This window comes from Peromyscus eremicus, chromosome 9 (genome assembly GCF_949786415.1).
Source record: "Peromyscus eremicus chromosome 9, PerEre_H2_v1, whole genome shotgun sequence".
Classification (NCBI taxonomy): domain Eukaryota; kingdom Metazoa; phylum Chordata; class Mammalia; order Rodentia; family Cricetidae; genus Peromyscus; species Peromyscus eremicus.
In genome coordinates, this window is record NC_081425.1 from 6900331 (window position 1) to 6924261 (window position 23931).

A 23931-nucleotide genomic window follows, 5' to 3' on the forward strand; every position below is an offset into this window, starting at 1 on the left:
TACCTGATAACTAGCCTTGCAGAAAGGGGTGAGGAAAGACTTGCAAGCCAGGATTTTACCAAGTTTTATTCCTCCTTGAGGACTTAAGTTGGTGCTTAGTCCGTAGCCAAAATATGTATGTAATGGCGAGAAGAATTAAAGAAGGCTAATGTCTGTAGCAGGGAGTGGAACTCAAGTTTCATGGTTCTGCATCCAATAGTATTTCCAATGTGTTTGATTTAGAGAATGTTCCTTTAAAAAAGACTGCTGCTCATCAATGAATAGTGTTTTTCAGTGTAGACAGAAGCAGGTGATTCCTGTCACCTTCCTCCTCGGGCCAATCACGGTAAGGGAGTCAGGCTTCCAGTGCTAGTCTGTGGTGGCTGCAGTGACAGAAGGCTGTCTGGGGGCTGTCGGTCCCCAACCATCGGGCTCGTATTCATCAACTTACAGTTCACTCTTCTCTGCTGAAGACATTAGTCTCCATTTAGCCTTTGTTGTAACATATACAAAGTGTAATAAACACCAATCGCAGACATGTACTTCTGTTAGAAAAATACATACTATAACTAAAGAACATGTAAATAGAGGCACTTCAATAAGCTAAGTGTTTGCAGTTATGAGCACCACCCACCAATTTCTAGTGTCCAATTTTCGGGTCCCATTCCTCTCTACTCATAACACAAGTTGTGATGTGATCACAGAATTTAGGGGACATCATCACAAATGAGGGCCGGCCATGAATGACAATGGAATGTGAACACATCCCCTATCATTGCTGAAATGAGAATTTATTTGGGAGGAGGATTCCACATTACTGAAAAAGGGGAACTCAGTGAAAAGGCTTAGGGAACAGAAAGAACAAAACCGTAAGATGGGTGGTGACAATCACTGGGAAGTTCAAGTGAATAACATTTTGACCGTGTCCATGCAAGGTGACTAATGATGTGGCTGTGTCGGCCGATCCTCATTTCAACTCTGGCCTGACTCATATGCATCACTACTTCTTGTCAATAGGAATACCTTTGAGAGTACAGGTGTCGAAACAAAGGAAACAGGCATTTTTATATTATCTGTGTGATTAATGTGCACAGAACATGGCTTCACATTCACTAATGTAATGTGTTGTCATATGCATGCAAAAAAAAAAAAACATTTGGAGGCAAAAGCACTGTAAAAAATAAGAATCTTTGACTTGTGATACAGAAGATAATTCAGAAATATTTTTAAAAGAGAGTTGGAGCTTAAAGCCATAAAAAATTATTACTCAAATATCCTGGAGAATCAAAGTTGATTTAATTTGTACTGCACCATAATTATTGGAGAAAAACAGTACTGATTTCTGAACATACATTGAGCTGAGTAACGTAAATGACTGGTCCTTCCCAGAGATGTGTTATGTGCAAGCGGTGATGAGAAGCTGAAGGGGGCGGTGAGCTGGACGGCTTTCCAAAATGATGCGATTCTGGATTTGATTAAGTGTTAACTTCACACAAACGTAAATGAAAGATGCCGCAGTCTCTCAGAATCCTATACTTCATATTTTTTAGGCATAAAGTAGCAACAGATGCTTGTAAATATGTTTTGTTTTCAAAAGTGCTCAAATACACTTAATACTACTACATGTGTTCTACTTAGAGATGATGATGAAATCGATAACTAATTTTAATTTTGATGAGAATAAAGATAGAACCATTTATGTGTCAATACTGTCGATGAGTCAGTTAAAATGTGATTGGTATGCGGTGGTGTCTTGAAATACTTCTTCTCCCTATTCCAGATGCATCATAAAAACCAAAACCAAAATCCGAAATAAAGCAAAATGAATAATCCAAAAAACCAAAACCACATGGCTAGCCAACTGTCTTCTTATAACCCCGGTTTTGTTTTGTTTTGTTTTTTTCTCTCTGACGGGGGAAGCATTGGGCCTGGCTTTGTGGGGAGGTTAGGCTGTAGCTGAGTTTAGGTCATCTACTATAGTACCCATCAGGAGTCCTAGGCCAAAGGTGTTGTACATGAGAGCAATGGTGTTTCGTGAATAACATTCTTTACACACACACATTCCATTGCCAGTAACATCTTGCACACCAGGGCTTGTCCCATGAGCTCAGGACAGTTTGGAGCACCAGGGACAAAACACACTTGTGTGAAAAGGGTGTGCCCTGGCAAACTTGGAATAGATGGACAGTTAGATACATAAAAAGTTCTCTTTCTTGATTCTTGGTGCTCACAGATCACTGAGGAATCCTTTCTCTGAGCAGCACAAAACAAGAAGAGCTGGTTGACAAAACAGTTTTGTTACAAAGGAGTGTCAACCCTGAGCTTGGAATTAAGAAGTTAAAATCTGTGATTTATATATATATATTGATATAAAAATAGATGATCATACTAAGACTAAAAAAGTGAAAGAAATCTCCATGTCAATACTATATATATAGTGTTTTTTTCTCTCTATTTTTATCTTGAGTTTTTTGTTGTTGCTGTGAGTTATTTTGTAAGAGAATGCCCTCGTGATGCAGAAACCAATTGACACAAATCAAAGAGTCTGTAACAAAAGCTCATGTGTGGAGCTAATTGTCATTGTCAGTAAGAGAACTCTTATTTGGGGGACAGTCAGGAGCCGAGGAGCTGAGATGTCTAATTCATGTCAGACTGGTGGCCAATGTAGAGACTGTACCAATGAAGATGATTCTTAGTCAAGACCTAGGAGGAAGGAGACTTGACAGGGGCATCCATGAAGAACTGAAGACAATCGGTGCCAACTGGCTACAATGGACAGGTGTGAGGAGACAGAAAATGCTGCCATCAGTGAGCGCCATCAGGCGGGTGAAAGAGAGGTGTCAAGTCGCAGTAAGATTACCGCTGTATAAAGACAGAATCCTAAATTTACTATCAGTACCTCCAAATCGGTTTGGGCTGAGTGCAAGACAATACCTCCAAGACAACAGCGTATTTCCACCACATTAAAAAATGTTACGCTTCTCCTCAGAAGCATTTTGTAAACTTGGCTTGTCACAGAAAAGCTCGCTCCAGGCTGTCATCGCCAAACCTGATAGCATGAGAGTTCCTCTATTTTTCTCTCCTTTATTCGCTTCCTTGTTGAAAAGGCAGTTGTCTTGGGGTTTTGCCTGATTTGAAACGGAAAATTATTTTCTTTCTATCTTATATTATTCTAAGTGGGGTGTTAGAAAAAAAAACCCTTACAATGTGAAATTCCTTTAATTTTGCAGCATAAAAGCAAATGACGGTAAGAAAAAATCTCTTGGTACGAAAGATTTGAGTAAGAATTCTCTCTGGAATAAACAAGGTCCGCACAGATAGCTGAAGGGCAGAAGCAGATCCTCTGGCACCTGGTACTCTTTGGGAAAACAAAAAGGGAGGCAGGTTGCAAGACTGCCCTCTTGTCATAGAAAACGGCGAGTTTTTGTGGCATGGTCCGTTGTCCAAGAGTGTAAGAAAAGAAGGGAGTTGGCCACTGAAGAGCTAAACTGCAGTTTCATTTGACCAAAGCCCGCGATTATCTGTGGAGTCTCTGCAGGGTCAGGACCATGCAGACCAGAGGCCAGGAGAGCAGGGAGTAGCTACCCTGCGCTGCCGAAGATTCCTCTTCTCTCCGGTCTGGGTCCACTGCAGGGGCCTCGGTGGTGACAAACTCAAACTCCGTGGGACACACGTCATCCATGCACCCGCTGCCGCTGCCTGAGCCACTGGATTCATCACCTGGTGGGGGAAGATTGATAAGGAAAGTTAGAGCACTTAGCTGGGAATAGAGACAAACAGCGCCACAGTTGGCGGCCAGGTGTGGGAGGAACATCCACCAAAGGGATGCTCGTCGGCCCCTAGACTTGTTGTTCATGGGTAGGTTAACCACGGGCCAGAAACAGGGTTGAAACACAGTATTCACTGGTACCCACCCAGAGCAGACTTGTAATGGGTGGCCTCAATATCTAATACCGATATTAGATACTTTTTCTGACCAGTATTTAAATGACTAAGAAATTATGTTCCTGGAGCTGGAGACATGGCATAAAGGCTCAGAGCAGTATTGCTTTTCCAGAGGACCAGGATCAGCATCAGGCAGCTTACAACCACCTGTAACTGTTCCTGGAGATCTCACATCCTCTTCTGGCCTCTTCCAGCTCCACCATATATGGAGCCAATGAACTCATGCACACACACATGCAATTAAATATATACATCTATATGGATATATCTATCTACTATCATCTATCTATATTCTTCCTATCTATCCATCTGTCATCTATCTTCTCCCTATCTATCTATCTTCTACCTATCTATAAATCGTCTATTATCTATTAATCATCTATCTATTACCTATCAATCATATATCTATATCTATCTATAATCAATCATCTATCTATCTATCATCTATGTATCTGTCATCTATGTATCTGTCATCTATGTATCTATCATCTGTGTATCTGTCATCTGTGTATCTATCATCTGTGTATCTGTCATCTATGTATCTATCTGTCATCTATGTATCTGTCATCTATGTATCTATCTGTCATCTATGTATCATCTATGTATCTATCTGTCATCTATGTATATCTATCATCTGTGTATCTATCATCTGTGTATCTATCATCTATGTATCTATGTATCTATCTATCTATCATCTATGTATCTATCATCTATGTATCTATGTATCTATCATCTATGTATCTATTATCTATGTATCTATCTGTCATCTATGTATCTATCATCTATGTATCTATCTGTCATCTATGTATCTATCATCTATGTATCTGTCATCTATGTATCTATATGTCATCTATGTATCTATCATCTGTGTATCTATCATCTGTGTATCTATCATCTATGTATCTATGTATCTATCATCTATGTATCTATCATCTATGTATCTATATGTCATCTATGTATCTATCATCTATGTATCTATCTGTCATCTATGTATCTATCATCTATGTATCTGTCCTCTATGTATCTATCTGTCATCTATGTATCTATCTATCATCTATGTCTCTACCATCTGTGTATCTATCATCTGTGTATCTGTCATCTGTGTATCTGTTCTTTGTTTTGTACTTCAGCACTGCTGCTCTAAACAGGTATCATGCTTTTTAAAGATAATTTTTGTTTTTCTTTGGTTTTAGAGCCCAAGCTGACCAGAAAGTCATGCTCCTCCTCCTATCTCTGCCCCCCCAAGTGCTGGGGTTAAAGGTGTATTTCACCCTAACCCTCTCCAAAAGATGTTGAAAAGGCCATTTAAGGTAAAAGAGAAAATAAGAGAGAGCAGTGCAGGCAGGGACTGCAGAAACAGCAGCAGAAAGCTGCAGAACGGAGGAGACATTGTTATTGTACTACCTTCTCCCCCACCCAACCCGTGTTCTTGTCCAACGGCAAAGATGGACTCCTTTTCAACGAGTCGGTAAGCTACAGCCTGTTGCTTATTTCCCTGTGTCCCCAAATGTAAAGACATTTTCCCTATTTTTTTAGTGTTTGGAATAATCAGTTGGGCATCCTATCATGAGACTGTAAGAATTCTACATGTGAAGTTCAAGCTGACGGTTTGATTGTCACACAGGTACAGCTGCTCACCCCCAATGGCTTGCAGCTCATTCCTGTCCCCAGGGCATAGCAGAGCAGCTGTTACTGAGACTGCACCGCTCTGAAGCCTAGCATACTATCTGTCCCTTTACAGAACAAGTTTGCCGGTCCTGCTTGAGTCAGTGTCCACACCTTATGCAGTCTGAGGGTGGCATCTTCTCCTGCTGTCCACCACGGCTCTGGGTTTGCTCAATTATCATGTTTCATTGTTTGGTTCCTTCATGTTTGATGACATATTCAACCAACTATGAAGTAAAAATAATTCCAGAAAGTTCCAAGAAGCAATGTGAATTTGCCAAATACCAAGTTAAACCCATGTGAATGGTATGATGTCTGAACAGACCCTGCTAAGGCTTCCTGCTATGTCATGGCTCCCAGTCTCTCCAGCACTGTGTACCATGTGGTTCTACCATGACTGTATCTATGTCAAACATGTTTGCATTTTTTCTTGCCATTATTCCATGAAAAATACAACATAACAATTATTTACATAGGACATATTGTTTTAGGTATTATCAATAATCCACAGATTATTTTAAGCATATCAGGGAATGTGTCTAGGTCGTATGCAAATCATTTACATCAAGGATTTGAGCAGCTCTGGATTTGGGTATCTGCAGGTGGTTTAAGACAACCCCTCCACCATGCCAGCTCCCACTGTGCCTGCTACCTGAGAGTTCTCCCTAATATCTGCACTTGTACTATTTACTTCCTTGTTTGCTTGTTCACTGTCCATACTCTACTAGAATATAAACTTTTTGAGGGTACAGTCTTTGCATAGACCATTCATTTCCATGTGGCCATTGATCTCTGATGTGCAGCAGATGCTCACTAAATCCTTGTTGAATAAGTCGATATGCCTTGAGCAATTAAATCAACTTCTATCAGTTTCTATATCTGAACACATGCGGTTAATACAGGCTGTGTGTGGCAAAAGGTAGAGGCAAACTCACTGCTGCCAATGATGCCAGATGGAAAAGATTTTTTTCCCCCAGGAAACGTGGCCTAACACTTAAGCTACCATTATGAATTCAGACGGACAAGAGTGGACAGCTTCAACAAACATCTTTTTCCTCACCTGTAAAAATAAAAATAATAACGTCTACTTCCCAGAACTGTTATGGGGACAAACAAGACAATGTTTCTGGAAAGACACAGGCAATAGTAATCTTTGTAATGAGGTTTGCTGTTATGTTCATTTGCTCAGTGAGTTCAGCTAACATTCCTGAACTCCTGCCCTGCTATTGGGCCGCACTGTTCCTGAGACATGGGCACTATTTTGGATTCAGATACAACTTAAGTCAAGCCAAGTCAGTGTAGGGACTCTTACATTGTTCCCCTGAGTGAAGAAGAGACATTCAGCACTGTTCCCCCACAAATGGGACATCTAAATACCAGATAAGATCATTTGAATACATTATACTTGGTTCTTATCATTCCTCTGCCTTATCATTATTGGCCTTTACAAGGAGAAAAATGCCTATTAATTAAATTGAGAGATATCAGAATTGCAAAGGGAATTGTTCTGAACACCAGTATCATGAGCAAGAGGTAATATAACCTTTACAAAGATATTATTAAAGTGACTTAGAATATTAAAATTGTGAGAAGCAAATAATGACAAGAGGTTCTAGCTGTGAAAAACAATGGCCCCCATCTTTTTTAAAGGGAATCACAAATGTAGGTGTTATGGTGATAGAATGGGCCACTTAAAAAAGGCTACAAGCAATAAGGGTGGTGATGGCTATGGATGTGATAAGGTTCACAGGCCAGGCACTGTCTTAGAACAGCTGCATTCAGTGCTTGCATCAGAGCCAAGGGATGATCTTCACCGTCCTTCATTTCTGTTTTCTTTGGAGAAGAAATTGAGAAAATTCACTGTCTCCTTACATTCCTTGAGTTTTACAGAATGACACCTTTTTAGGCTAGAAAAGGAAGAACTGCAGTGAAGCCAACATATGGTGATATATTGTGTACTCCAATATATTGTGCACCCTAATAAACTTATCTGGGGATCAGAGACAGAGCCAGCCCCTGGATTAGACACAGAGGTCAGGCAATGGTGGCACACACCCTTGATCTTTCAGTTCTCACCCCATATCTGGCTCCAGGTTTTTTACTAATAAGACCTTTTAAGATTGGTCTTACACCAACATTGGATAGTTCTTACATAACTTCATTACTCATCTAAATAGTTACTCTCCAAGTAAAACAGCACATTACTACATGGAGAGAGAGCGTGGATAGAATGGGGAACATGAGGCTAAGTGATAAGGCGGCAGTGAAGGCTAAAAGCTGGCGTAGCGTTCTCTTCTGAGGAGGAAGAGAGAGGTCTAGCCAAAGCAAAAAGAGATAATGGGATGACTCTGAGAAATATGATAGCAATGAAGTCCATTGTGGTGGTAATTACCCTGTATGGAAAAAACGAATCCTTGAGTTCTTTAAAATGGAAGAAAGCACTAAAAACGTTCTGCAGGAGCAGCTCAGTAAGATGGTGGCAGAGCTGAGATGACTTGATGTTTTCCATCTGTAACTTGTGCCTTCTAACTCATTAACCAAATACACATGCATCTTCAGCTTCAGTGAGCAACTTGAGGGTCATTGGCAGCTTTACAACTGATGTTCAAGAATTTTTTTCCCTGTGAATTCTCTTAGGTTACACACTTAAGAGAAAACCAACATACCCGAGAAGAAATCCCACAAAGCCTTTGCCTCTGTAACTATGCGTCTTGAAGCCACTTAGACAAAATCCAAACATTCTTAGCTTCATTTCAGTGTTCACTTATGAGAGCCCATGAAATCACTTCAGATGCTTTTATGATCCCCACTGAAACAGTCATGTGTAATATTGCTTCAGTGGTTTACTGTTTCTCTAATATTTCAGATATAAATGTTTATGGTTTGTGTCTGTGTACAACTAAGTAGGGGAAAAATAACGCATTGAACCTACTTACCACCCTCAAGACACTGTCTTAGCTCTTTAATAAGTCACCTCAGAGGAGCCTCCAATAGTTTTCTAGCTGGAACCTTTTGCCATTATTTTTTCTCACACTTTTAGTATCCTAAGCATTTAATAATTCCTTTGTAATAGAGCGATCTGAGTCTCCAGAAGTATAGATTCTTCTCTACTTACAGTGAAGTGAAGTCATATCCCAATAAATTCATTAATTTTCAAAGACTACAATTTCAAATGAATAGAAAATATACAGCACACATAGCATTCTAGCCCAACATAGCACCCCACAGAATGTCATTGTTTACCCTTGTGTTCTTGGGACTCATTGGGGTTTGTGGATTTAAAACCTCTGTCCAGAATCATGAGAGAGCATCATACCACATAATGATAACCTAAGAAAAGATCCAAATTCAACCTTTTAAGTACAGTTTCTATTGCATGTGTGTGACCTTTGAGCCATCACAAATTCAAGGAACGTTCATGATATTGTTTATGAGAAACAAGATGGGGATTCAAGCCCAGCTTGTCAAGAAATCTGTGGAAGATTTTTTAGGTGGTAATGGGGGAGATAGGCAGGAGTTTGGAGTAGATATAAATGTTGTTATAGAAAAGACAGGGTTAAAAACATCACTCTATTATAAATGGATCAACTGGCAGATGAAATTATGTTTTTGCTTTCATATGGCTAACTAATTCCCCTGAAGCTGGGATGAGAGCCTGGCGAGTAAACTACTTGCTGTGCAGGATTAAGGATCTGAGTTTGATCCCCAGGACTTACAGAAACAGCCAAGCGTGGTGGTGTGTACTTGAACTTCCAGCACTGGAGAGGCATAGACAGGAGGATCCCTGTGGTTCACAGCCCAGCCAGCCTAACTGAACTGGTGAGCTCCAGGTCTCAGTGAAAGACCCTGTCTCTAAAAATACGGTTAATAACACCTGAGAGAGGATGACATTCAAGGCCGACCTCTGGTCTACACATGTGTGTAAACAGGTATGCACACACATACACTCAACACACTCACACATACAAGTGCACACAGCCGTTCATTAAGAGGAATTATGATTTTAGTTAGCATGTAAGGTTTGTGGCTGAGACTGGAAAAGCTTCATGATTAAGGCCAGAGAGATGTAACTAAAGATCTCACACAAGCACTTCCCACTTCCGGGCTCACTGGTCTTCACGCCGATTTCCTTACTTGTGTCTTGGAAGTTGACGTCATTGCCGTTGTAGGCGTTCTTCAGCTTGTTGGTCATCACCCGGAGAGCCATGATCTGCTGTCTGATGAAAGTGTCGGGCCGCGTGATGTCCACCTCCACCTCAGGATTGTTGATTTGGTTGGTCAGCCCGTCGTTCATGATCTCAGGCAAGTATCTGCAAGGTGGAGAGGAAGACATGGGTCAGGTGGCGTCGCAGTGACCTCAGAACCAAACATTGCCCTGCTATCTCAGACAGGTAGCCAAGTCACCTGGTGAAAACTGTAGAGAAGACCCTGGGAGCCTCCCTGGCTTTGTCAGTTTTGGTACTCAGAACTGGGTTAGGAATGGCACATGAGCAGGTCCTTAGCGAGGGCACTCTTCCTCAGTGGAGGAGGATTCAGTACAAAGATTCTTCTGGGGCCTTGAAAAAAATCTTTGGGATGTTTTAGGAGGAGCCAGTGATCGCTTATGCCTATGACATGTCTAGTGGGGTTTTTTATTTTATATTTTTGGCAGTGCTGGGAATTAAACCAGGGTCTTGTACATACTAGGCAAGGGCTCTACCAATGAGCTAAAGCTCTATCCTAGACTTTTAATTTTGTAATATCATCTTGGGTCTAATTTGATAGGTGTGTCAACATTCAGCAAAAGAGGTTAATATCTAATAAGACTTAATGTTTCTAGCTTCATATTTATTTGTCTGTCAAAATTGTCAGTCTTTCAACATCCTGTCTAATGTCATCCAGGCGTTTTTATACAAAGGGGATAAAATGCCCGTGAGCATGTTCGGAGACGCTGGGAGTCCTTACACTCGTGCCCTATCAGCTGTACAGTCTCCCACTCCTGATGTCAGGAAACCCCTCCCAAGCTCCTTTCTTCCCTTCCTGCATTTCTCCTTGGAGACCAGATCATAACACTGGCTCAAACAAACGTCTTTGGCCACGCCCCTCTTCTCTAGGGTCCCTACATGTGCTGTCTGGTTAATCTTTCTATCCTTCACTCTCCCCTGTCTGTCCTCTGTGTAAACACTTTAGAGGACAGTGGTTGATGTCCAAAGCTCACCCCATCAGGAACTATGCTGCAGAATTCCAGCCCTGCAGCCCAGGAACAGAGAGATGTGCCTTTTCCCCATCGTATGAACTAGAAAGCCAAGGCCCAGTGAGGACAAGCAGATGTAAAGTCTAGTAAATGGCTAAAATGGGTTCTATGAGACATTGAAGCAAATTAATTGGACTCAGGAAGGGGATGGGGGTACTCTAATTTATAGTCAGGTGCCCCACACAGATAACAACCTGGGGTCTGCAACTCGCATCTGAAGTGTGTATATGATGGTGTGAGTGTGAATGTGTGAGTGTGTGGTATGGTGTGTGTGTGTGTGCAGTCTTGGGGGACTGAACTGATTTAGAGAGCACCCAAATACTGTCTGCTGCAGACCTGATTGCTGACTTGCTGGTAGCAAGAACTCCCCATACTGTTGTCACAGAGATGTGTATTGATTGCGTTATGTGAGCAGAGGAAAAAGCAAGGGACCTTCTCCCCAGCACAGTGCTCTGGAGGGTTTTGTTTGTTTGTTCATTTTTGTTATTGTTTTTTCTGGTTCATAATTATTTAAATCTGAAATATGTCTAAATAGGACCCTCATTTTCTCCTAAAACAGTTCCAGCTACCAGGAATCTACCCACCATTTTATGGGGCTGATCAGTTTGGCTGGGCATTCTGGGTACAAACCCCCTCTCCAGGCTGAGGGACTGAGCTGGCTGATGCTCAGCCTCAGCTCTGCGGCCACCAAGCCGTGCAAGCTCCACCAACAGTTTCCTTTCCTTCTTCTTCTGGATTATCTTTTCATTTAGGAAGTTTCAAAGTATACAGAAATAGAGATGCTAATATAATGAACCTATGCAGCTAATTTCAATGCCTTTTTCTATTTCCTACAAAGGTGCCATCGATGTCTGTGTCCTGGTAAGAAACAATGGCACCTTAGAGGGGCCATAAGGAGAATTCAGTGGAAAGACTGTTTACAAAGGTGACCATGTGATTTAAGGACTGTACCAGGTGGCAACAGCAGGGGGATTCCCTAGAGACAAAGGAGAGATATCTTAGCAGAATGCACCAGAGTTGAAGCCACAGCTAGGCACCCACGCGTAGAGTGCCTAACCAAGTCCTGACAGGGAGGGAGCTAACAGAGGCTTCCTGACCTCTCTAGCCCCTACTGGCTGAGCCTAACTGAAAGCCAACGGATAGGGAGCTCAGCTGATCTGGCTTGTAGAGGTGGCCCTCCAAGGCACCAGCCAGAGGAGGGACAGAACAGTTCTTAGGGGATAGCAAGGGCTTTATTTTAGTAGTATTGTTTAGACAGGGTCCTGCTGCATGGCTCAGGCTGGCCTTGAACTTGAGGTTGTCTTGCCTCTGCCTCCTGACTGAGGAGATCAAACGTGTATAACGTGATGCCTGGCCACGGGCTTGAGTGTGCGGTTACAAGTGCAGTGTGGTTTATTACTCCTGGGGCTGGAGGTGCTGACTAATTCCATGACTCCTATTCTACTGCTGTTGATGGAAAGCTGAGAAACTTCCCTCTGTTTTGACATCCCTGCTTATGTATTTGAGTATTGCCCTTATGCTTGGAATTCTTTCCCTTTCTGAAAACGGCTTCTGAAATGCCAGAAACCAAAGACTACAACATGTGCAGGAAGAGCCACAAGGAAGAGGTCGGACCCAGGCTGATACTCAGGATCAGAAGTGTTATTTATGCATGGATGGGAATTGGTTTACCTATTTAAGTCAGTGGTCTCCAGAATAAGCTGCGTATTTTCACCCATATTTTGAACTAAACCAACTTTTGAACAAAATAGAAGCAAAACTCACAGTGGACAAACTCTTTTTCCATGAAGCTTTCAAGCTATCTGTGGCCTAAGAACAATCCTAAGAGGAAAAATGCCAAAACCAAGTATCCATATCTCTTCATTTTTGTAGTAAATCATAAACTCCTGCCAGTTTTTTTAATATATCTGGAGTATAAGCAAATTCTTATTGGCCTCCCAGTGCAACTTCTCACACATGGCATTGACTTGGCTGCTACTGACAGGGCTCTGTGGCTGCCAGACTCCTGGGGTTCAGTAATGATGACAGTCCACTGGAATGCGTGGCAAGCAGAAGCCATCAGCTGCTGCCACGGTGACGGGGCTGCGAGGTGATGGCCGGTCCTCTCGCTGCTCTGCATTCTGGTCATTATTCCCGCAGCTGTGCCCAGGCTGAGTCAGAGGGGGCTCCGTCTCTTTTGCACGCCGTGTGCACTGCTTAGCTAGCCAAGTCTCATTTATCAGCAGCTTGCTACACTATCTTACATGGGAATGCTGCCCTTGGGAGTCTGAACATCCAGCAACAATAAAAGACTGCCAGGCAAACCCAGCATCTCACTGTGCCTGGTGATGCTCAGCCACTTACAATCAAAACAAGGAGCAATGCACTTGTGCCCTCCAGAGCTTTTTCTCCTCTTGGTGTCTTCCAAGGCTGACTTTAGAAATTCAGACATAAAATAGTTGAGAAATAAAACATCTTTTTTTTTCTGCTGTAGACATAGATACTGATATGACAGCTACAGAAGACCACTGTGTAATTGGAAAGGGATGTGAAAGTCTGTCTGGGAACCAAGGTCTCAGGAATCTATTGGTTTATTTTGTCGCATGTTTGGTTTATTTACAGAAATCACAAATTCTGTAAGAACAGACCAATCACTGAGCCCAGAAGGCCCTTCCTCTGCTAAGCTTTAGCATGGATCACTTGAGTGACAGCAACTCACATTTTTGGGAACACAGACCAGGAGGACTGGCATGGACAGCCCAGGTTGCAAGGCTGGGTGCACGTGCACTGGGAACAGGGAGAACTTAGATTTGAGGATAAAACTGGAGTGCCAAATGGGGTGTTGTCCTTGTCCATAATTCATGCCGTGGTGGGGCAAGAAGGTGGTACCCAAGGACAGCCAACTCTAGCCTCATTTTTTTTTTTTGGCTTCTGTTTACAAGAGCATGACAAGGAGCTACATCTTTGACAGTTCTGCAGAATTATTTTTCTTCATGTCTAATTTCATGCTGTTAATCTAGGATTTCTTGAGTACAACCAAGCATAGCTGATGAGGGGAAGAATCCCACGGGAAGTTAGAAGGCACTGAAGGAGCAACACATTCTACTTTGTGGGTGGGTGCAGGCTACACATTGTGTTCCAGGAAACTTACTGGCAGAGTTGAGAGCTTCTGTAACCTCAGAAATATTAGCATAGTTCTTACAGAAGTTTCTCAGTGGCTAACCATTGCACCTTCCATCCACTCCTCATGGTTGAATTGGGATTTTCAGAAAAAATTTTGTTGCTATGTAAATATGCTTGCTGGGAAGACAAGCATGTCAACCTATTAGCATGCAGCATTGCTTGCCAGCACACTTGTGTGAGCAGTTGTTCATATTTGCAGCTACGTATGCAAGGGAAGGGACACACACACCTTGGAGTTCATGACGTATTAGCCAGGAAAAGTTCAAGCCGTGAGGTGCCATGAAATGAGAGCTGAGAGGTAGCTATGGATGGGGTTTGCTATGAATTCAAGTGGGAGCTGTCACAGAAAACCAAGGAAACGAAGGCAAGTTTGATCATGGCTCACCGTTTGAGCTTCCATCCATGCTTATCTGGACCTGTCACTTTGGGTCTGAGGTGAGGCAGAAGACCAGGGAGGGGAATGTGTGGCTGAGGTCAGGTGATCACCTCATGACAGCCAGGAAGCAAGAGATGAAGTGACAGGGGACAGGGTGTATTCATTAAGGATATGTCTCCAGTGTCCTACTTTCCTCCAACTAAGCTCGGCCCACCCTAGGTCCATCAATCCCTCAATGATACCATTAAATTATAAATCGACCAATTGATTGACCCATTGAATAGGTCAGAGGTCTCATGATCCAATCAGTTCTTCATAGCTTCACTGTTATGCATCACATGGGGAGCAAGCTTTTAACACGTAAGACTTTGGGGTGGGGCGTGGGGATCCACACTGAAAGAAGCTGAGGCAGAACTGGGTGCCCAAGTGCTGGCCTGGATTTCTTTTCACAGCCTGGTAGTCCTAACTGATGCTCTCCTGAGCCACAGTTGGGAAAGTGAGATAAAAGCAGTTTTCACTCACTTGTCACCGTAAGTGAGCTCCATGCAATGCACGTCTCTATAGAATTTTCTGGTTCTAAGCTATGCACTGTCATTTTCAGGGTATTCAAAAGTCTTTTAATGTAACAAGATACACTGTGTATACAGATTCAGAATTTCTTATGTGCAGTTCCAAATTTTGAAAGTCTCTAATTTTTTCCCCTCCTGCAATCCATTTGTTAGGAAAACATCATCAAATCTGAAATATGGCCAATTACAGTCCTCATTTCTCCCACTTAGTGCCACGCTAATGCATTTTTCTACAGAAATCCTAATGCATTTGATTGTGGGTTGTAGGTCCAGACCCTACTGGTAACATCACATAATATACAGTACATCCACTGTGGTAATTTTCTCCAACAAAAAAATTCTGAATTCTAAAAAGACATGGTCTCAGGAGTTTCAGATAAGGAATTGCAAACCTGTGATATCTGTGACCTCCTTTAGCAGCTTCTTTAGATATGTATTTAAATGTTACACACATTAGGATGGCTATTATTTAAATTGCAAACCTGTGATATCTGTGACCTCCTTTAGAAGCTTCTTTAGATATGTATTTAAATGTTACACACATTAGGATGTCTATTATTTAAAACAACAAACAGAGAAAATAACAAGTGTTGGTAAGAATGTGGAGAAGCTGGAACCTTGAACACTGGTACAGCCGCCTGTGTAAGGGACAGCATGGCAGTTCCTCAAAACAGACACACAACTGCTCTGTCATTCAGCAACTATACCTGAGATATACACACAAGAGAATTAAAAGCAAAGACTTATGAAGATATTTATACCTCTGCTTATAGCACAGCATCATTCATAACAGAAGAAAGGTTACAGTCATCCAGGTAAGTAGTCATTGGTTGATGAATGGCTACAGATGAAGTACAGCACTTACATATAAAGGACGTGCTCTGGGGGACTGAAACTCTGACACATGGTACAACACGGATAAATCTCAAGGACTGTAGGCTAAGTGAAATAAGCCAGGTAGGAACATTATATGATTCCACTTCTATGAGTTACCTAGAGTCTGTAAGTTCATAGAGATAGAGAGCAGAGTGGTGATTGCAGGGTGTTGGCTTAGAAAGGCAGGGAGCTGGTGTTCCATGGGCTCAGAAGCTATTATGGGAAGACTATATATAGGGATGGGTGTCGGTGACACAATGTGAATGTTCTTACTGTCGCTGGACTGCACACTGTAGAATGATCAATACTGCATTTTACACTGGACATTCTTGTCTTCATTTAACAAAACTAAGTTTTAAGTACAACTTTTTAAAGTTATTGACACAGATTGCTTGCCCCCTGTCTTAGTTAGCTTTCTATTGCTGTGAGGAGACACCATGACCACAGCAACTCTTCTAAGGGAAAAACATTTAATTGGGGCTGGCTTACATCTTCAGAGGGTTAGTTCATTATCGTTGTGGAGGGATATGGCAACATGCGGGCAGACATGGTGCTGGAGAGTGGAGAAGGAGCTACATCTTGACCTCACAGGCAACAGGAAGTGAACTGAATTCGAAGAAGAGTGAATACAACAGGAAATGAAGACGCCTCAAAGCCTGCCTGCACAGTGACACACTTCCTCCAACAAGGCTGTACCTACTTCAACAAGACAACACCTCCCAATAGTGCCACTCGCTATGAGCTTATGGGGGTAAATTACATTCAAATTACTACACCCCACCCCCCATTTCCACTTTTCCTTGCTGGAAAGTGATTTTGCTCCAAGCAGACTCTCATGTTTGCGCTAAGTGGGTCCACAGGTTCTTGAAGGAGGAACTAGAGTTGTCTGTGGATGGGTGATCCATGAGACATCGTACTGAGATGTGTTCAAACGTTCACAAACTATGACCAGGGATACCTGAGATCTCTGGGACCCAGCAGAGTGCTGTGGGCGAGTCCTTCAGCTACTTCTCATCATGATTCCCCGCACAGCCTACTATATTCTTATGCAAATTAAGTGGTTAGCACAGCTCCCCAAATGCCTCCCTTGTTCTTAGGAGTGGCTTAGCAGAACCTGGAGCTCTACAACCTGAGTTTATGTTGAGAAGGATTGGTGGTGACCTCACTCCAGCTAGAGAACTGTAGGCAGGGCATGGCTTGGAACTCTTGGAGAGCACACACCCACCCTTGGCTGTATGAGCATTCTTTGTCCTGGCTGCTTAGCCCAGAGCCAGCAGCTTCTAAGCCCATCATTTCGTGGTAGAACTGGAGTCAGCAGATCACAGAGCAGACCGAAAAGAAGACTCAGAGCCAGTTTCAGGGATGCCGGGCTGCGCACAAGCAGCCACCTCCTTGGCTCCTGTTTGGTGCCCACCTCTGCTCAGCATCTCTCGCTACAGCTTTCTCTCCCACTGGCCTGCCGGGGAAGATCCCCAAGTGTCGCAGCAGAAAGGAAACAAAGTGTTCAGCGGTGCCACGCTTGACGGCCGCCAGGTTTCTCCTCAGAATTCTCCCCTTCCCAATGTGTTCTTTAAGGTACAGCTCGATTATTTGGGGCATCTTTTGCTATCACACTAGAACAGTATCATCCTGTCAGGCTTCAATTCACTCCCTACACGGCTCTCCCACCGCCACACATCATTCCACTTTCAATCCGGCTGCTCAGACTTACCCAGTCACAGCTCGCTGTTTCCTTTGGATAGTTGATACACACAGCAGCTGGCAAGAGTGACTGATCTATTTTCTAGATTGTTCTACTTCTCCTACTTCTTACAAGTTACTGTGCCTACCTATTGGTCTTGGGAAAGATTTCCTTGGGAACACAGTGCTTCTGGGAGGATCAGATGTCTTGAAATACCACCGTGGCTCTCTATAAGAGCTGTCTCCAATGACTCAAATTAATCCACGTTCCTTAGCTAGGTCCTCAATCACCTCTTCCCAGAAGGTGTTTCAAGGAAAGGACACATGGAAAGTGAAGTACTAACTTATAGGGAGCAAAATCGATCTTTGCTAGTTCTATAGGGTGAGAGAGTGCTCTAAATAGCCCCAGATAACTGGCATCCCGTCAGACAACCCACGTGCTGGTAGGCCATGGCTTCCAGACTACATCATTTACCTGCAGCTTGTCCTGCTCTTTTTCCGTTTTGACAGCCCGTAGATTTAGAAAGAGCGTCCTGAGAAAGAGGAAGCTACAGGTCATGTTGTTTACTGTAGCCATGTCCTAAGAAAGCAACTCTCTTGTCCCAGAGCAGTAAGTTAAGAGCCTGTGTGGACAGCAGTGAGCTTTGTTTCTCTGCTGTTTGCGGCTGGGCAGAGCTCTACCCCACGTATCCTAACACATAAAAGTTTTATTTCCTTCTAAGCCTGTGCTTTCCTGCCTCACACCTCATCACTCTTCCCTAGTCCTGCACAGACAGCTCATTCTGGTCACAGGCTGCCTAGAACGTCCTTCTCAGGCGTGACTGATGACTGCACATGTCTTCCCAGGGTCTCCAGGTTCACCCGCGGAACGTTAGAAGGCCTAGATTTGTAACCTGCTCCACGAGTCTTTAATTTTTCCCCCTTTGGCCTTCTAGATTATTATCGATTTTCCCTGGGAACTTACTAGCTTCCTTTCAGTTCCTATTTGTCTGAGTTGGGTCAGAACGGTCCTCTATCTTCACCCATTGTCCCCTGAGAAGTTGCTTAGGTCAGTGAAAAATGAGAGGCGTACAAGTTCCACCTGCAGACGTGCTTCCTGCTGGTCACTGAAGGTGAGTCCTACAGGGCCTCTCTGGGACAACAGACACTACACTAAGGGAAGTTCCATATCAGCTCTTTGGATACTCCCTGCTGTGAATCAAGTGTTCAGTGCTTTTTGTCTAGGCCTCACTGGGATGGTAATTTGGAGGTTGGGACTTAAGGAAGTGAGTGGCGTTGGGTGCGCTCGGGGCACTGAAGCCCTATGATAGCAGTATTGTCTTTAGAAGAATGGCCCAGAACTCTCACTTGCCAGCTTGAGAGGGCGTGGGAGGAAGGAAGCCACCCTCAGGACGTTCAGCGAGAGACTCCTTTGCTAGAACCAACCATGCTGGCCCCGGACCCTCGGATGTCCCAGTGTCTAGAACTGTATCAAGTGAGATTCTGTTGTTTTAACGTCTCTGTTATTTTGTTATGACACAGTGGGATGATGAAAACGTTCACTGACTCAAGTGTTGACTAAGGGTTCAGGGTTCAAGGCATTCCTTCTTCCATCACCAAGATCTCACCAGTGCCTGGCTATAACCTGCAGCATGAAGTTGTGTTATGTTGGAAACTTAGAATTCCTTCTTGATGGATCTGTGAAGCCTTAGCATTTCATCAGGTGCTAGGCTAGACGACCCCAATCTTGCCTGTTCTCAGTGGGTGACATTACAATGGAACTGTGTGACCTCCCTGTTCCCATTGCTACTGTTGTTTTTAATACAAGGAGAGTCTCATTGAAGGAATCAGGAAGGGCATCTGTGAATGCGAAAAGGAAACAAATTTGTCATGTGTTTCTGAGGCTTGCGTGTAAACTGAGAAAGGGAATATATGTTAATGAGGGATGTAAGGAGGACTAACAGCTGAAACACAAAACTATTAGTTAAATTTAAATTTGAAACCCACAATGAAAGTACGTTCTTAGTATAAATATTTTCACATTTTTTTCTACAGATTTACTTCTATTTGTGTGTGTGTGTGTGTGTGTGTGTGTGTGTGTGTGTGTGTGTGTACGTAGGTAGGTGCTGGGAAGCAAACTTAGATCCTCTGCAAGATCAACAAGCACTCTTATCCTCTGAGCCATCTCTCCAGACCAACCGTCCAGTATGTTAAAGCACTCATTGCTCTGGCAATCCTCCCCCAGAACCACTGGATGCGTGGTTCCTAAATCAGCAGTAACTACCTGATCTGGGAGCTTGTTGGAAATGCTGATCTTACTCAGGTTCTGCTTATAGTTCCATTTCTGTGGCTGTGATAAAAATACCCTGACATCAGCATTCTCCTCTCTTACATGGTCACAGAACTCTTGCCTAGGGAATTATACCATCCACAGTAGCTGAGTCTTCCTACATCAATTAACAATCAAGACAATCCCCCACAGAAGAGCCTACTGATTTAGAGACTTCCCGTATAACTCTAGGTTGGGTCAAATGAACAGTAAAAACTCACCAGCACAGGCACCATCTCAAACTCACAGCCATGGTCAGCTCTGGCTCCCTAACAAAAATGCCATTAACTATATGACTTAAACCACAAACACAAGTTTCTTACGGCTCTGGGGGATTGGGGCGTCTGAGGCAAAGGTATTGGCAGACATTCTGAGGTGATGTCTTACTTCCTGGTCTGCAGATAGCTAAATTATTGTTCCATCCTCACATGGGGCAGAGGAAGGAAGAGAGAGAGATGTCATCAGGTTCTCTCTCTCTCTCTCTCTCCCTCCCATTATAAAGGCACTAATCACATCCTGGAGGGTTCTATTTCACAATCAAGTTACCTCCCCAAATCGCCACCTCTAAATACCAATGTGTTGGGAATATTGGGGGGTGGGTGATCTTAACATATGAGTTTTGAGAGGGAACAAGTCTTCAGTTGACAACACAACCAATCAGAATCCGATTTTATGCAAGGTTCCCAAAAGTTAAGCCAACACATCACCAAAGTCTGAGTGGCATGGTTTTTATAGACTTATCTTACTGATCTTCTCAGTGTCCTAAGGCAGAGAGGCCTTTGTGGTCACGCAGTCTTTCTGTCAGAATGAAGACTTAAGTGCTGATAGGGCAGTGGTACACCTGCAACTTGTCAAAGGGCGGGGTCGTCCCTAGTCCGCGTCCCGCTGCAGGGAAGCTGACAGCGCAGTGAGGAGAAGAGCAGGTGAGAGGCAGAGGCTTGTGTCTCAGGGAAACCACTGCACACACGTCCTCGACCGTGGTCCAACACAGGAAACCACGAGAGCAGGTGAGAGGCAGAGGCTTGTGTCTCAGGGTAACCACTGCACACACGTCCTCGACCGTGGTCCAACACAGGAAACTACGAGGCTGCTACAACAAAGGTGCACGGATGTGGACGTCTCGGGCCAGCATCGATTTCAACAGGTGATTAAGTTAATAACAGCTCTTCGGAAAAATAAGACAATCACCATCATAAATGGACATTCCCACTCGGGAGTCATTTCAGAAATATAAAAATCAGGAACAGGCATATCTCTGGATCAAGGAAGTACGACGAAGAGATACAAGGTAAGAATCCAAAAACAACTGGGAGAAAAGTGGAAGTTGGAAGACAGGTGTGATCAACCACTTAAGACAATGGGCACAAACAGACGGTGAGCCTGAAGGCGTCTAAGGGTAAACCACAGAGGGAGGAAGCACGCGGCTTAGCGGGAACATTGGTGCTCTGTACAAACTCCAGGCTCATGACACCCGTTCAACCCATGTTCTGTACCCATTAACTTGTGCTGAGAGATATTTTTCTTAATAACACATTTTTGCGTGATTGGTAAGAGTAACCCCTGTTCTTACTCTTTTTTTTGGCAACTGATCTTAAACATTTTAAAAAGTCTGTCATTTTCAAATCCATACATTGAGAGTGGGGAAACAGTTTTTGTATTATATATGGATTATTGATTACTATTATATGTTTAATCAGCATATAAAATTGTACAAACTTATGGGGACTCATGTGACTTTGGATACATGTATATTTGTGTAATGCTCAAATAAAGGTAAGTGTATCTAACTCCTCAATTACTTTTTTTTTGTGGTAAAAATATTCAACATTCTTTCTTACATGTTTATATTTGGGAAAAATATACAGTATGTTATGACCATATGGTCACCTTCCAGCATACATCCCACCAAGAGTATTTCTCTCCCTATTTTTAACACAGTACCCACTGATCAACCTCTCTCATCAAATGTGTTTTATCCGAGTTTCTAAGTCTTTCTGTAGAATTTGTTTGAGTGAATTTTTTTCATGTGATTCTAGATCAATTGATATGTAGAAGAGAACACAGGGTGAGTTAAACTTAAAGCAACAAGTCCAATTTGCTCTTTATTTACAAAGTCTGCAGATGTAAAGTTGTAATACTAATACCCTACAGTAGAAGAATTTTAAAGAGAAAATGAAGGAACTGTGGAATTGCAATTTTTCAATGGGAGCATAATTGAGTCATAAATATTTGACAACCCCGTCTTTTTAAATAATACACGGATTGTATAATAAAAGATACTCTGCATAGGGTTAAATATGGGTATATTCCTAGCTTGTATAATAAAAGACACTCTGCATAGGGTTAAATATGGGCATATTCCTAGACTGTATAATAAAAGACACTCTGCATAGGGTTAAATATGGGCATATTCCTAGACTGTATAATAAAAGACAGGCTGCATAGGATTAGATATGGGCATATTCCTAGACTGTATAATAAAAGACAGGCTGCATAGGGTTAGATATGGGCATATTCCTAGAAATGACTTCATTGCATCAAACTTGTCTGTTTTTCCTCACTGCTTAAGATCTTTCCGGTGCTTCCCTCTGTTTTCGGGATGGAACTCAAGTCTGGTGAAGGTGTTTCAAGAGCCACAGTGTAAAGTATGGCTATTGGTGTTCCCAGCCCCAGTGGTCCCTCTCAAGCCACCGTCAGTTCTTATGTGTTGGCCTCATTGCTGTCTTGTATCATGTACCAGCTGAAACTGTGGTTCACGACCTCACGTGGAGTTGCATAACTGAACGTGGGGGTATCGAAAACTCTGGCAACAGTGTGCAGTTTCTCAATACACAATAACAACGTGAATGTAAAATTGAATGTGTGATGAATGTGGGGTGTTTCTGGCAGTGTTGCTGGTGCTGAATCAGACAACATCACTGCGTCCTTGGTTCTGAACATGTAACAGGAACACTTGGCATTGCCCACGATGCCCCCATGTGATGGCAACGGATGCGACATGAAAGGACTTGACTTACAGTCAAACCTAGGGAGTGTTATGAATCTCAGTGTTTTCACTGTACAGGCAAGAATTTCACTCTTACAGAAATGCAGTGATTTACTTAAAAGAAACAAAAACTTGGGGCCAGTGAGAAGGGTTCAAGTATAAAGAGCACCGGCCGCTGCTGCAGAGGATCCCGGTTCAGTTCCCAGTACACACATGGCAGCTCACAGGGATCCACCACCGTCCTTGGCCTCTGCAGATATGAGGCACACAATTGGGCACAGACATGCATGAAGGCAAAACACCCCACACAGAAAAATAAATAAATAAAAAATTAAAAAATACTCAAAAAACCAAAATGACTTTTTAATACTTTCCTACTGTCCTTCCTCAGATTATAAGTATCAGATTCACTTATCTTTCAATTGTATGTATTATGTTAGAATTTTGATTTTTAAAAACTGCTATTTTTGCAGTGGAATCTGGAATTGCAACAGAATTTCCCAAAATTTCTCAAATGATCCTAAACATATTTCTGTCATTTTATAACAGAAATATACATGAAACAGTATTAAATTTCATTTGCTTTCTTGGGGGAGCATTTAAGGTTTGTTTGTTTATTTAAGAGGCAAGGAATAAATACTAGGCTAGAGAGAAAGACTCCAGCCTTTCATTCTTGATAACCGGGTGCTACCAGGGACCTTCTTCCTCATCTAGAAGCTTTAGCCTCACGAGGAGGAATGTGAATAAGTCACTCTAACCTCCCTGTAGCTCTCACTTCGATGTCCTTCATGTTCCTTCTCATTTCTCAGCAGAGTTTAGTCCCTTCTCCTGCCCATGAGCATGAGCATTCCCTATGTTTCTTTGGTAAGAAATCACATATGTGCCAATCTCCAGCAGCCTGTTGACTGTCCATGAGAATGAGGTTCACAACACAGCCATCATTTCATGCAGGGCTGGAAGGCAAACACGGGTCAGCAGCAGAGCTGCTCAGCCTTGCAGTGTCTTTCTGTAGGCTCTTTGGGAGCTGACACATTAGAGGTATCAATTTACAGCTGAATTTTTCAGTCCAAAAGTCTCCTTCTCCAAAAAGCATAGAAGCCTTTGTGAGTGACATGTCACTCGTATCACCAATCTCCCTCTCTAGTCTCAATC

At 42.8% G+C, this 23931-nt stretch overlaps 1 protein-coding gene across 1 annotated transcript in view; it reads right to left on the reverse strand.

Moving 5' to 3' along the window:
* Positions 1–1822: 1822 nt before the first annotated feature.
* Positions 1823–23931, reverse strand: part of Gpc6 (glypican 6) — a 1034707-nt gene continuing 1012598 nt past the window's right edge. The window contains exons 8-9 of the mRNA XM_059273217.1: positions 9724–9899; positions 1823–3699 (exon numbers count right to left, since the gene is read on the reverse strand). Of these exons, the coding sequence (XP_059129200.1) occupies positions 3497–3699; positions 9724–9899 (379 nt within the window). The 3' untranslated portion in view covers positions 1823–3496. The remainder of the gene's footprint in view (positions 3700–9723; positions 9900–23931) is intronic.